The 13,193-nt window shown below is 40.0% G+C and overlaps 1 protein-coding gene across 1 annotated transcript in view; it reads left to right on the top strand.

Annotated features, from left to right (window-relative positions):
- Nucleotides 1-11,750, top strand: part of LOC103360016 (heparan sulfate glucosamine 3-O-sulfotransferase 5) — a 53,383-nt gene extending 41,633 nt beyond the window's left edge. Inside the window, exons 2-3 of the mRNA XM_008285636.1 lie at nucleotides 7,579-7,720; nucleotides 9,868-11,750. Of these exons, the coding sequence (XP_008283858.1) occupies nucleotides 7,614-7,720; nucleotides 9,868-10,798 (1,038 nt within the window). The 5' untranslated portion in view covers nucleotides 7,579-7,613 and the 3' untranslated portion in view covers nucleotides 10,799-11,750. The remainder of the gene's footprint in view (nucleotides 1-7,578; nucleotides 7,721-9,867) is intronic.
- The last annotated feature ends 1,443 nt before the right edge of the window (nucleotides 11,751-13,193 follow it).

Here is a 13,193-nt window from a genome sequence, read left to right as displayed (position 1 = left end):
CAATGTCATAGATGAGAACATAGGTTTGTTATGTTGTTGTTTTTTGTTTGTTTGTCATTCGAAATATTAATGCAAATGCAGCTTAGTTGTAAAAGAATGTACTTTTGTGAAGACGGGGTTAACATACGGTTCAAATGAAGCAGGAACAAATCGAGGGGAAGACAAGAAAAACCTGCATTTACCATGAGATGTCACAAATATTCTCTACACACAGACTTAAGGTGGATCTTTTCCGGATAATTTGTGCCCCAGAATCACAAACTCCCAAAATACTCCAGCTATACAATCTGCAAAGTACAAAGTCACTTCCAAGTTGACTCAGAGCTGAACTCGACAAACCTACACACAACTTTTAGAGGGTATCCTTCTGCCACGGCTCTGCAGGGAATCAAACGGAGATAAATTTCCTCCACTGTAACATTTAAATGTGACTTAATTAAGCTTAGTGAGACTTATGTGCATATGGGGCCGTGAGTACTGTTTTAGCGAGATTTGAAAAATCCCCTTAACTTAAAGAAAAGACGAACAGGATTGAAGTGGATCAATATTAAAACTGTTTTTACACCTTGGACATGAAAATAGTCATACAGTTTGTCGGGTCTCCGATGTCCCTGCCCATCTGTCTCAATATTTTGTGCCTCTGTCAACATTAAAAAAGCAGCGGCAGCCCACTGAAAAGAGAGAACGCACCAGAAGACCCTCAGTGAGTTATGCAAAGTGTAGGAAATGGCATTGATCTGACTTGATAGAGCTTGGCACAATATGGCACGAGTCCCTGTGAAGGTTCTCCTGTCACAGCACCCAGCTGTTCCTGCTGCTGCCATCCTGATGAGTCAGTCCCAGGACCCCTCGGGTTGTACTACAGGGAATGGTGGTCTTGTTCAATGAATGAAGAGAATAGGAAGGGCTCTAATGTGAGCTCAGTGCCAACGTCTATTTTTACCGTTGCCCTCGTGTGCTCCTCTAAAAATGAAAACAGGGTGCAAATTATTAGCACAGCACAGCAAGTGGCTTAATAACCTCGCAGTTTTTTGTGCAGTGTCACCGTAAGTAAGCACTTCTTTTTTTTTTTTATCAAGCTCATATATTCCACGTTCCAGCATTTGGAAACTAATTATAGTTGTTATCGGGCCTGTAAACAGCAACGCTTTTCAGTGTTTTAATTACACACGCAAAGGCCAGTCAGCATTTCTCTAATCGCTCAATGTGTTGTTGTTTTTTTTTTAAAAAGCGCTTTCTGCTGTGCTCTTTCTCAGCCCCATTAGCCCAGAAGGCTGTGAGCTCATGTATGATTGATTGCTTGTGACACGTGTCAGTCAAAAGTGCGTGGGGCTGGGGAAAAAGTACATTACCTGCTTTTCATTTCATCCCTGTTTTGCGTGTGGTGAACGTGGAGGAAAGCAGGGTGATCCGAAAGGTCGGGAGCTGAGATGAGAGAAAATGAAGAGAACTGACATGAGGATGGTGATCTGTGTTGGTGTGGACCAGAATATCAAAGTCTCAAGGCAGCGTGTTTGGCATTTCTGCCCTAAAGTGGCACTTCTTGACAGAATCTTCCAGCTAGTAGTCATTATTTTAATTGCTACACAACAAATCGTGTTTCTATGTTGAGACAGACTGAATGACTAAAAGGGGCGTAACAATGCAGTGGATTGGACTGAATTATTTAATCGAGGTCTCTCAAGTATGCAGCATGAATAAATATCAAATTCCAGACTTTATGTCTTCTGCTACCATTAGGCCAAAATTCCACTTTTTGTTCAAGGTATTTTGAATAATAGTTACCATGTATGCAATAAATTGAAGTGTATATTCATGGTCTTCAGAGGATAAATCCTTTTTGTCACCTGATAGTCACCCCAGTCATAGTGTTATATTGTCATTGCAAAGTCATTTTAGCAGTACAGCGGCATTTAGTTGTCTTTTAATGTGAATGAGTCCAAGTAGTAAAACTGAGGACTTTCCCATGTCTTCTATGAGCGTTAGTAAATATCAATTATGAGATAATGGTAACACAAGTAAAGAGGAGTCACCAAACTGGCACAGCAATGTCAGTTATCAATCTTAGACCTTACATACTGTTCATATTTTATGCTTTCACAGTTTGGTTAGTTTTGACCTGTGAAGAATTCCTGGCAAGAATTCCCTCATAGTCAGTGTCTATACCACATTTTAACCTACAGATGTGTTTACAATGTCTAAGTAGCTGGGCGCCACGATAGCTCACCTGGTTGAGCTGGCGTCCCATGTACATCTATAGTCCCCGACGCAGAGGTCATGAGTTTGAAATCTGCTCATGGCCCTTTTCCGCAGGTCCTTCCCCCATTCTTCTCCCCACTTTCCTGTCTCTCTCTCACTGCTCTATCAAATAAAGGCAAAAAAAAAAGAATGTCTAAATAGTCAATGTCACATTAATAAAATGTAAATAAAAGATACACATAAAACATGGTCTGTGCAGTTTCACAGTTTCAAGATTCCCTAAAACTGTAATTGTCCTTTATTTTTCCTTGATTTATCCATCTCAATGGATACGGGTAAAATTTGACCCGAAACAACCTCAGTGTACAACAATTTGTAGCACCTGTACTAAAGTATAATATTTTAAAATATTTGCATTTTTGTGTATTTTGGGTCACTTTAGGAAAATTCATCAAATTCCAGGCTACATGAATGACGTTTAGGATGTTTTTACTGCTGTCAAATGTCAAAACGGGTCAAATTAGACCTGAAACAATCTGTAAGGGTTAAAGCTAACATTTACTTACTTCATCAAAATGTACCAAGAATCTTCACCAAAAGCTGAAGTTCATACCAGGCCAAGTAAGGTCGATGCTGCATAGACTGATTTGAGAAACTGAGCGTTTTATTGCCTATGAATTTAGTATCTGCAGACAAATTTTATTTCCCCTGTTGAGCATTTCAGCGCTCGCTGCGTCACGACCAGCATTTGGTGAAAAAAAGATTTTTGTCTTTTCTCTCCCAGCGATGCTTGCCACCCTCTTGTAGCTCCATCAAAACATTCCTCAGCCTTCAAGGAGAGAAACAGCAGAGTTTATTTAGGTCACGCTGTATGAGAATCTTCTTTATAGACAAGATAAATAACCGTGAGTGACAGGAGCAGAGGTGTCATTTCAGAAGTGAGCAGCGTGAGACGTTTTACCAGAATTGCAGATTAGAACGATGCCGTCACCGTAGACTTTACATCAAGATGCGCGAAGGAAAGCGGAGTTATACTTCCTCTAAAGTGTGCGATTCTTTGTAACTGTAAGGTTCAGCACCAGCAGCCAGAGCCACTGTAAATCCTCTCAGCTCTCTAAATAAAAGCAGTGGCTCTGGCCCAGAGTGTAGTTTATGAAAATAAACTGCTCCATAATAGATAATTCTGTACAGGCCCCCTCTTGTGCTCACTGCCAGGCACAGCTGTTGTAGTTGTAGCTCCTTGACAGGACAAACAATTTCTGTGTATGCTTATAAATAAGTCATAAAGAACATCCAGCAAGTGTTTGCTCTCTATTCATTAGTGGAATCGTACTATCTGCTCAGAGCTGCTATGAGTCTCTGCAGGTCCAACACTGTGCAGATTGGAAACTGTCTATACACTCCAGTAGTCTCCAGTTTAATGGGTTTAACCAGTTAGCCTTTAAAAAAGCTTGTGCGCCCTTTGCTGAACAGTAGCAACTCCGGCTTTGAGCGACAAAACAAGCAATGATTGTTCCATCATAACTTAGCGACTGTGTCTGGGTGTGCATGTGTTACTTGTCGCTTTTTTTTTTAGATTACTATATATTACTTGGGGCTGCAAGGTGGCGCAGTTGGTAGCACTGTTGCCTCGCAGCAAGAAGGTTGCCGGTTTGCGTCCCGGTGGGGGCACCAGAATCTTTCTGCGTGGAGTTTGCATGTTCTCCCCGTGCAGCGTGGGTTCTCTCTGGGTTCTCCGGCTTCCTCCCACACAGTCCAAAAACATGTTGAGGTTAATTGGAGATTCTAAATTGTCCGTAGGTGTGAATGTGAGTGTGCTTGGTTGTCTGTCTCTAAGTGTGGCCCTGTGATAGACTGGTGACCTGTCCAGGGTGTCCCCTGCCTTCGCCCTAAGTCAGCTGGGATAGACTCCAGCCCCCCCGCGACCCTCATGAGGATTAAGCGGTGTATAGATAATGGATGGATGGATGGATATATTACTTGCAGTAAACTGTCCTAGAGTATGCAGTATATTAGATAACAGCTGGTATTGCCTAATGTCATATACACTTAGTTGCCACTTTACTTCTAAATCATCTCACTCTACACAACAGTTTATTGCAAACTGTTCTCACACCAAACTTATAGTTTCATCCACTGCAGTAACATGAAAGTACATCATAAACAAATTAGACGTCACATGTCCTTCATCTTTCAGTGTAATACAGTGTTTTTATTTGCACAATGAAGTATTTTGATTGTCAGAACAGAGCATTATTAATCGCTTTAACTAGTATTTGTTAATGTACTGAAAAATAGTTCAAATGTTGCGATAGATACATGTTAAGAATTGTCTTTCTGTTCAGCATAAATGCAAATCTTGATGTCGTTAAGTTGTTTTTTATGTCACATTAAAGTACACAAAATACCACATAGCTATGTTAAAGAATACATTTTTGACTTCAGTTAGAAAATAAAAGCACACAACATGTGTTTAGTTATTTCAACCCAGACAAAGTGTACTGGATCAGCTTTATTATTCTTATTACAATGAACAGAAATCAAAATGTGTAGACTTACAATTTAAAAAGAACTATGCTCAGCTAATGTGAGATGTGTGTTAATGTTAAAATGTTTTCCTCGTGGATAAATTAGTCTTTACAGTGCAGGAGTGCTTATTTAAAATCATAAAGTGTATCTCTAATGCAAGTGGGGCCATAATTTACAAAATGTACATCATATTGTTTTGAAAAGACTTGAAAGCAGCAATTGAAACCATAAATTCATTAGGAAGATGATCACTGAAGTAACAAATCACAAAACAAGTCGTATCATTTTCTCATGGACTGCTGCAATCTCACGCCTCTCTCCAACCAGAGGAGTCGTCCCCTGCTGGCTGTTAGAACGAATGCAGGTTTAAGGCATCTTTTCAGACCCAAAGGCTGGAACAAATGAAATCTAATACAACCCTCCTGCAGTAAATCATCCCTTCCTGAAAGTTAGAACATGTGATCACATGAGAGAATTTAGTCTGTGGTGCTGTCCTCGTGTCATGGCGACTGGTGTTTTGATTATTTTGTCCACTGCATTTATATCAGTGAAGCAAGGCCAGCGGCAGCCTTCGGGGCTTCGCCTTCGCTTCCTCTTTAGTATGGAAAATCCAGCCCCTGCGAGGTGTTGATTCCTTAGGTTTGTTGCTACATATGAAACCCTGGCTGTCTGGCTCAATCAGTGTTTTAGCGACTGTCATTTGGTTCCGAGGCAGAAGTGCCACCTAATGATGTGTCTACTAGCATATTAAAAAACACCTTTAGGACACGTTAAAGGCTACATACTGGATTTGCATCGGGTACGGGTTTCCCAAACTGACCTAGAAATCTCAGTTGTACAGTTGTGTTATTTTGTCTTTAAAGGTCAGCGTTAGCTAACTTAACAGAAATTTGAGACGTTAGGCTTCTGAATAAAAACAAAAAAGTTACTTTTTTTGATTCTGGATAATCTCAGTCTATGTTTACTGGTGTAACAGTTCCTGATTTGAGGATGTTGCGGTAATACATGACACACTCTGAAAGAAGTTGGATTACTTGGTCGATGATTTGCAATGGCGTATGTAGCCACTAAAAAAATACTGACTTTATTTTCATTGGAATCCATTCAATTTATGGCTCCCACTTGTTTCAGTGATACAGACTATAATGAAAAACATTTCTTTTCTAAATGGGACTCCACAAAAACAGGGCTGGCCCCTGGCTAACTGGCTTTATTCTTCTGCTTTGTCAGACTGATGAAATTGCAATTGCTCTGCTGGTCTCTCTTCAGAAGTCACCATGAGGCAATATGAGCGAAATGTTTTCCAGTCACAGTGGGGTCAAAAGCTCTCTGTGTTATGAGACGCTGCGGAGGATCTTCTCTGTTGGTAATGGTGGGCAGTTTTAAAGGCTGGATTAGAGTGCACTTGGCCCTTTTGTAATAGTCCTACGACTTCTGTATGGAACTGTTGCTCCATAATGTGATTTACTAAGTCACACTGTGCTAAGCTTGCAGATGCAGGAAGGGTTCACATATCGATCTGGAAAAAAAATAAAATAAAAGAAAGTCTTTTCTTTAATTACAGAGAGACGGAAATTTCTGCACTCCGTCTGTTTGAAGATGTTGCGCCGTGTCTGGAGTGTAAAGCAGAATTATTTCATTTTCTTTGAAAGTCAAAATAAGCATTAGTTTAATGTGACTGTTCGTGTAACCTTTCTTTAAACCCTTTTTGTACTTTAACAGAAAACAAAAAAGGGCCCATATGAAAGAAGATATGAAGCTGCAAAAGAATGAATACAGTCAGCACTGTAACTCTCCTCAGAATTACTTTTTATTTTCTATGAATTGAAAGGCATATGTTAAGCATAATACTTGTTTTTTTTTCTTTCTTTCTGCCCAGACAGTGATTCTCTCTTATTTTTAAACTTCCATTTCTTAATTTGAACATCACTTTCTATGATTATTAGTAATGTGAAAAGATGTCGGTCATGACAATGAACCTTCACAGTATTATCAACCAGCTCCAGTGCAATTTCACTCAACTTTTAGCCTTTTAACTGATTGTTTTGGTTTTTAATCATAGTAAAAATTCAAAATTGTGAATGCTATCTTGTATTATTTTGTCATTTCAATGTTTGTACATTTTAAAACTGCATTTACTTTTTTTTTATAGCAACTAGTGGGCAACACAACAAGCTGTAAACAAACATTTGTCATACATTTCCGATCTAAAGTTGATGCGCCACATGTTTTAGCAAACAATACAAGTCGTTTGAATTCACATTTCCTGCTATGTGATGAACTTCGATGTATGTTTGCACTCGTCCAGTGGGTCTATCAGGTAACAAATATTAAAGTTGTAGCCCGAAAAACCCAAACATTTAGCTTTAAATGACTAAAAAGCTACATAGACCAGAGGATAACTGCAGATTTGGCTGATGATTCCATGTGGGTTTGTCACCTGAGTGACCCCCCTCAGAATGCACACTGTCATTTGATGCATTCTTAATGTAGAAATATTGATTAGTGCAGCTTTAACTTGTGCCAGAACTTCACCTAGAGAACCCCACTTAGAGAGTTCAACTTTTTTTTTCCCCAAACTGATGCACTAATTTGTGGCCCCTCGCAGCAGGTCGCCCGCCGGTACATTAGGTCAAATTTAAGTCAGCTTTTCCAAAGCAGATAAATAAATAAATGCGACAAAGTGGCGGTTGGTGGGTGAGCATTCCCTCTAATGGCACTGCAGCACTTTGCGGGCGTGCGTGAGTGTGGCTTAATCACTTGTAAGACTTGACTGAGTGTGTGTTAATAAACATTAGGCTGTCTCTCTTCCCCTAGTGATTAGTGGTTTATGTGCTCGGCTCTCTGCAGGCTGAAGACGCAGTCCTGAAGATTGATGGAGGGCCATGCTATTCAAACAGCAGGCATTGCTGAGACAAAAGCTCTTCGTTCTGGGCAGCCTTGCTATCGGAAGTGTCCTCTATCTTGTGGCCAGGGTTGGGACTTTGGATAGGTAAGTCATCACTCCAAGACATGCATGACTTTCATTTCAAGTAGCTGAAATCACGATCTTGCATAAAGTAGCACTTTTAAATTGACAGTCCATGACTGTATAATCTAAGTAATTTTCCACTTTATGAAACTTTTTAAATGTGCTCCTTCACACATGTGTAACTAGGCAATATGTGTTTACAGATTTGGCAGCCAGAGGTTACAAGATATTTTTTGCCATAAACTGACATATACCCTGGAGCCTAAGTTGTGCAGTTTCTGTTGACTGAAGCAGAAGTTTACTGTACATAAACAAAAAATAAATTAATCTTCCTAAGAGACTGAACTCAATGCAAAATTTCCCCATGGGAGCAGCAAGAACAGCAGTTTGTTTGAAAAGAGCAGAAAAAAAGCAACACTTTCAGATATTTTCCACACAAAAACATACTTTTTGCATGAGCAATTAACCATGCAAAAACAGTAATCCACATAACCAATTAATCCGGGACCTCTAATGCTCCCTAATTAAAATGTTTTTTTGCTTTTGCATTCCTAAAATGTCCAACTTACTAAACCTTTATGTTTCTGGGTAAATCTTGGGCTTTGCTTGAAGTCTCCATTATAACCTCCATTATATATCATCCTGTGCTGTTTTCTTTGAGTGTTTGGATTCTGAAGGTTACATTTTTTCCATTTAAACTGTCCTCAAAAAATTTGCAATTCTTTGATTGAGTGGAACAAAACAAATAGTTCTGATAAGAAATCAATCATAGCATGTGCTGCATTGTATGGATGAAAAGTGCTGCTGTGTAACGTAACACTTGTCAGAGATGATGGAAAAGAATATTGAATCAATGAGGCTCAGGAATCTATTTACTGCTCACTAGAGTGGACTGCAGAGTGTCTGTTATATAAGGAGTAGTAAATGAATCAGAGAGAGATTTCACCTTGGTTGGCGCTTATCTTTCTCTAGCAAAAAACACCCTCAGTGAGACTATATGGCTCACTTCACATGCACTACAACACAATTTCTAATGTTAAAACAAGTGCTAAACACATGGTCCTTAAATAATTTGAACATATTTCTATGACAATCAAAAACTTGCAAGATTCACTGTCATTTATCTTTTCTTTAGCTTTGCAGAAATTTGCCTTATCTTATCTTTTTGTTTCTGATTTTGGCCAAATTTAAGGTATAAAATAAGTGTTAGGTGAACATTTCTTCATAAAATGTAGGCTTGTGTGGTGTTAGACCAATAAACCACACCATTATTATCAGCCACAGAAAGAGTGAATAACAAGTTTTCTCATTACAACTACACAAGGAATGCTAACTGAGCATGTGCCAGAAAACTAAACTCAGCGCTTGCTTCATGCTCTCACTATGCTTCTATCATATTCCACATCCTCTTTCTTGTATTTCATAAGCGACTGCATTTAGTGTTTTGTCTTTTTGATGCTTTAAATTTGATGAATGAAGCACGTCTTCCATTTGCTATCAGGAAGTCGCCAATTGAGTTTAAGTCTGCAGCTGCGGATGTGGAAACCATGAATCGACCTATAGTGAGCAGTCGATGTGTGTGGTGTTGGGGGAACAGAGTGTGTTTAAAGAGCTGGGCGACTTTCATAAGAGCCTGATCATTATATAGACGACCGGATCAGAGCATCTCTGAGATGGGATGATCGTGGGGACCTCCCAAGTAGCACTGGAGAGTTCCTACTAAAATCAGTACAAAGAGGGACAAACCCTAAACCGGTGACAAGGTGTTGGAGGACGTGCTGGAACAAGTCTGATCTGCAGCAGCTCCAACTCTTAACTTACGGGACTTAAAGGATCTGCTGCTAACGTCTTGAAGCCAGATATCACAACTTCATAGTCGATGTCTCTGTGGGTCAGAGGTGTTTTGGCAGCACACGAAAGACTAGCAGCCTATTCGACAGGGTGGTCATAATATTTTGGCTCATCAGTGTAGAGATGGAAAGAACTGACGTGTGTTTTGTACATGGACTTTATTGGCCATTAAGGGTCAACACCCCAACTACAGTCATGTGTTTTCACTCAGCACCTTCTGACCATCCCTTCAAAAGGTTGCTCATTAAAAAAGAAGACTTGTTTCTCTGCAAGTGTTGAGACTAAAGATGTTGGTTTTCTTTTTCTCTGTCTTTCAGGCTACAGCCCATTTGCCCCATTGAGAGCAGACTGCCCCCTCCAGAACCAGAGCAAATCCCTCTCCGCACCCTGCAGTTTAAGCGTGGCCTGCTCCATGAACTACGTAAGGGCAATGCCACCAAAGAGCAAATCCGCCTGCACAACCTGGTCCAGCAGCTGCCTCGGGCCATCATCATCGGGGTGCGCAAAGGGGGCACCCGCGCCCTGCTGGAAATGCTCAACCTGCATCCCGCAGTGGTCAAGGCCTCACAGGAGATCCACTTCTTCGACAACGACCAAAATTACGCCCGCGGCATCGACTGGTACAGGGGAAAGATGCCCTTCTCCTTCCCTCATCAGATCACCATTGAGAAGAGCCCTGCCTACTTCATCACAGAGGAGGTCCCTGAACGCATCTTCAAGATGAACTCTTCCATCAAGCTGCTGATCATCGTCCGAGAGCCCACCACCAGAGCTGTGTCCGACTACACCCAAGTGCTGGAGGGCAAGGAGCGCAAAAACAAGACCTACCACAAGTTTGAGAAGCTGGCCATCGACACCAGCACCTGCGAGGTGAACACAAAGTACAAGGCCGTCCGGACCAGCATCTACACCAAACACCTGGAGCGTTGGCTCAAGTATTTTCCTGTGGAGCAGTTCCACATCGTGGATGGGGATCGGCTCATTACGGACCCGCTGCCGGAGCTGCAGCTCGTCGAGCGCTTCCTCAACCTCCCGTCTAGGATCAGCCAGTATAACCTGTACTTCAATGCCACCAGGGGATTTTACTGTCTGCGATTTAACATTGTCTTCAACAAGTGCCTGGCAGGCAGCAAGGGCCGAATCCACCCAGAAGTGGACCCGTCAGTAGTGACTAAACTGCAGAAGTTCTTTCACCCCTTCAATCAGAAGTTTTACCAGATCACTGGTAGGACATTCAACTGGCCATGATGAGTTTAAACTCCTCCAATGAGATTCTTTGGATTGGTGTTTTTTTTTTTTTTTAATTTAAAAAAAAATAAATGCCAAGTTACAAGATCTAAAACGATATTAATAGCACTTTGATTGAATTTAATACAAGAATGACAGTGTGACCAAATATAAAAGGAACTTGATGTAAGTTTGTTTTTACGTGTGTGAAAATACAAAATAGTTTGATGGTTTGACTAAAAGATTCAGTTCAAAGCACTTGATCTCGCAAATTAATTCATCTGTCTGTCAATGTTTTCCCCGTGAAGAAAAAAAAAACTGAGCTGTGTGATTAACTAAAGAGATTATTTTTAAAAGACTATCAAACACTGACATTCATGCTGTTAAGATAAGCTTTAAGTGTGCTGCTTTTATTCATGATAAAACACCTTCAAAGGCGACAAAATGACATCTGATAAACAACAAAAATGTTCATTTGTTCCCCATCATGTTGTTTACTTGACCAAAATTGCATGTGCAATCCAGATGCCATTACAACATAGTAGACTCTTGTGTTAGTTATCTTCTGTTTGTTCATAGTCTTTTATTTAATACCCGCTGTGATCAGTCCATTAGAAGGTGGCCTCCTTTAATTCTCAACACAGCACCCAGTCTGACGAACAGACAAGGCTTATCAGAATAGATCTAGTGTTTCAAGCTTGACTGTCACCATGTCCCAAACCTTTAAAGCATTTAAAACTTGAGCTTGTGTTTTTTAATGTAACTATGCTGTTTCTTTCCCCTACAGCTGTCTCATTGGTTTGCCAAACACCCAGCAAAAAAGCCATAGTGGGAAAAAAAAAAAAGAAAAAAAAAAAGAAAGTCGTCCTCTGATGATTCCTGTCAAACCAATTGTTTATTCTATGATGATTAGCAAAATTTGTCTGTTTCTGTGCAAATATTCATTCTGTATCATAAGTGTGTTGTTAAAAAAAGTTGAATTAAAAGAACATGTAAACATTTGTCGGACCTCTTATTGTGTGTTGCCGTTTCACCGTCGCTATTGAAAGGGAGATTTTCAGAAAATGACACACTGTAAAAAAAGAAATAACCTTGAAGATTTGGCAACTGGGGTGTCAGATAAATGTGGCAAAAAATGGCAGAATACTGTCCTGTTCCAAAACTGTAGATATGGGGGAAATAATGGCAAACATCTGTAAAGTAATGATAGTTTAAGCTGTTTTAATAGAGTAAAACAGCGTAGTTTTACAGTCGCACCTTGTAAAACAACAAATGACTATTTGTAATTTTATTTCTAGCTAACTTTTTGATCTGGCAGCCTCTTTCATTGGAACAACTAGAAACTAATTTTATTTCCATTGTGGTCTAAAGACCCTGATTCCAAACCTAGCTTAGCATTAAGACTGAAAGCAAGGGGAGATGACTTTCCCGGCTCTGTCAAGGTCAAACATATTCCTTTTAGCACCGTAAAGTTCAATAAATAGACATGCCTGTACACATGCCTATACTGCCAGAGAATGACACAATGCAGTCAGAACACATCTGGATGAAATCAAGTCAATATTCAAATGTAGTTTTTTGATTATTACCCAATAGGTGAACTTGCTTCTGTATTTGCTTGGAATCATTTGTAAATTGATAGAGATTACAAAAACAAAATACAACATGATTTTTTTTTTGGTTAACAAAACGTTTTTTCGTGAATCTTGTAAAGTTAATTCAGTTATTTTGCTTAAATGCTGACCCACCTTAAACTGAAATGATGCAGAACTAAATTCTCCTTCATTTTTTTGCTCATTTTCAGCCTCCATCTTGCAGATTGACCCAGAGTGAAAATCTGTTTTGAAGACTGACTTGTGCCTACAATATTTCTGTTTAATCGAATTATCACATAATTGCTGACACGCATCAGTCCTGAGACACAGTAAGAGTTCAGAGCAGAAGTAGTGTCTAAATATTCTGTCATTTGTAGTCTGCAGTGCACACTTTACCTGAAGGGTATTTGAAAGCAACACTGCACAGACATGAAGGAGAGCTGTGTCAGTGGGGGTTTAAACCTTATTTCTGCCTTACTGCAACCTCACACGTTCAAGGCCATTTCCATGAGCAAAACTCCACCTGCTTTCTTTTGGTGGCGACCTCTGACCTCTTAGAAATTCCCTGAATGAAAAGTGGGTGAAAGTGTTCCTTGCACACGAGGTAAGTCGTATAACCACCAGCTACGAGGTTACACGTCGACTGAATGTGACATTCAATCATAGTGGCCATCTGGTGTTTTTCTGTTTCACTTGTTGCAGGCAGAACAAAATGTAACAAAGATGATGCTGACATCTAGTGTTTTGTCAGAGCAGTAAAGGAATGCAACGGATTCATGTCTTCTGTTCTAAGTAGTAGGATGATAGAGATTTGTAAAAAA

Source organism: Stegastes partitus, unplaced genomic scaffold (genome assembly GCF_000690725.1).
Source record: "Stegastes partitus isolate 25-593 unplaced genomic scaffold, Stegastes_partitus-1.0.2 Scaffold411, whole genome shotgun sequence".
In the NCBI taxonomy this organism is placed as follows: Eukaryota; Metazoa; Chordata; class Actinopteri; family Pomacentridae; genus Stegastes; species Stegastes partitus.
This window is presented reverse-complemented; position numbering and strand designations above follow the sequence as displayed.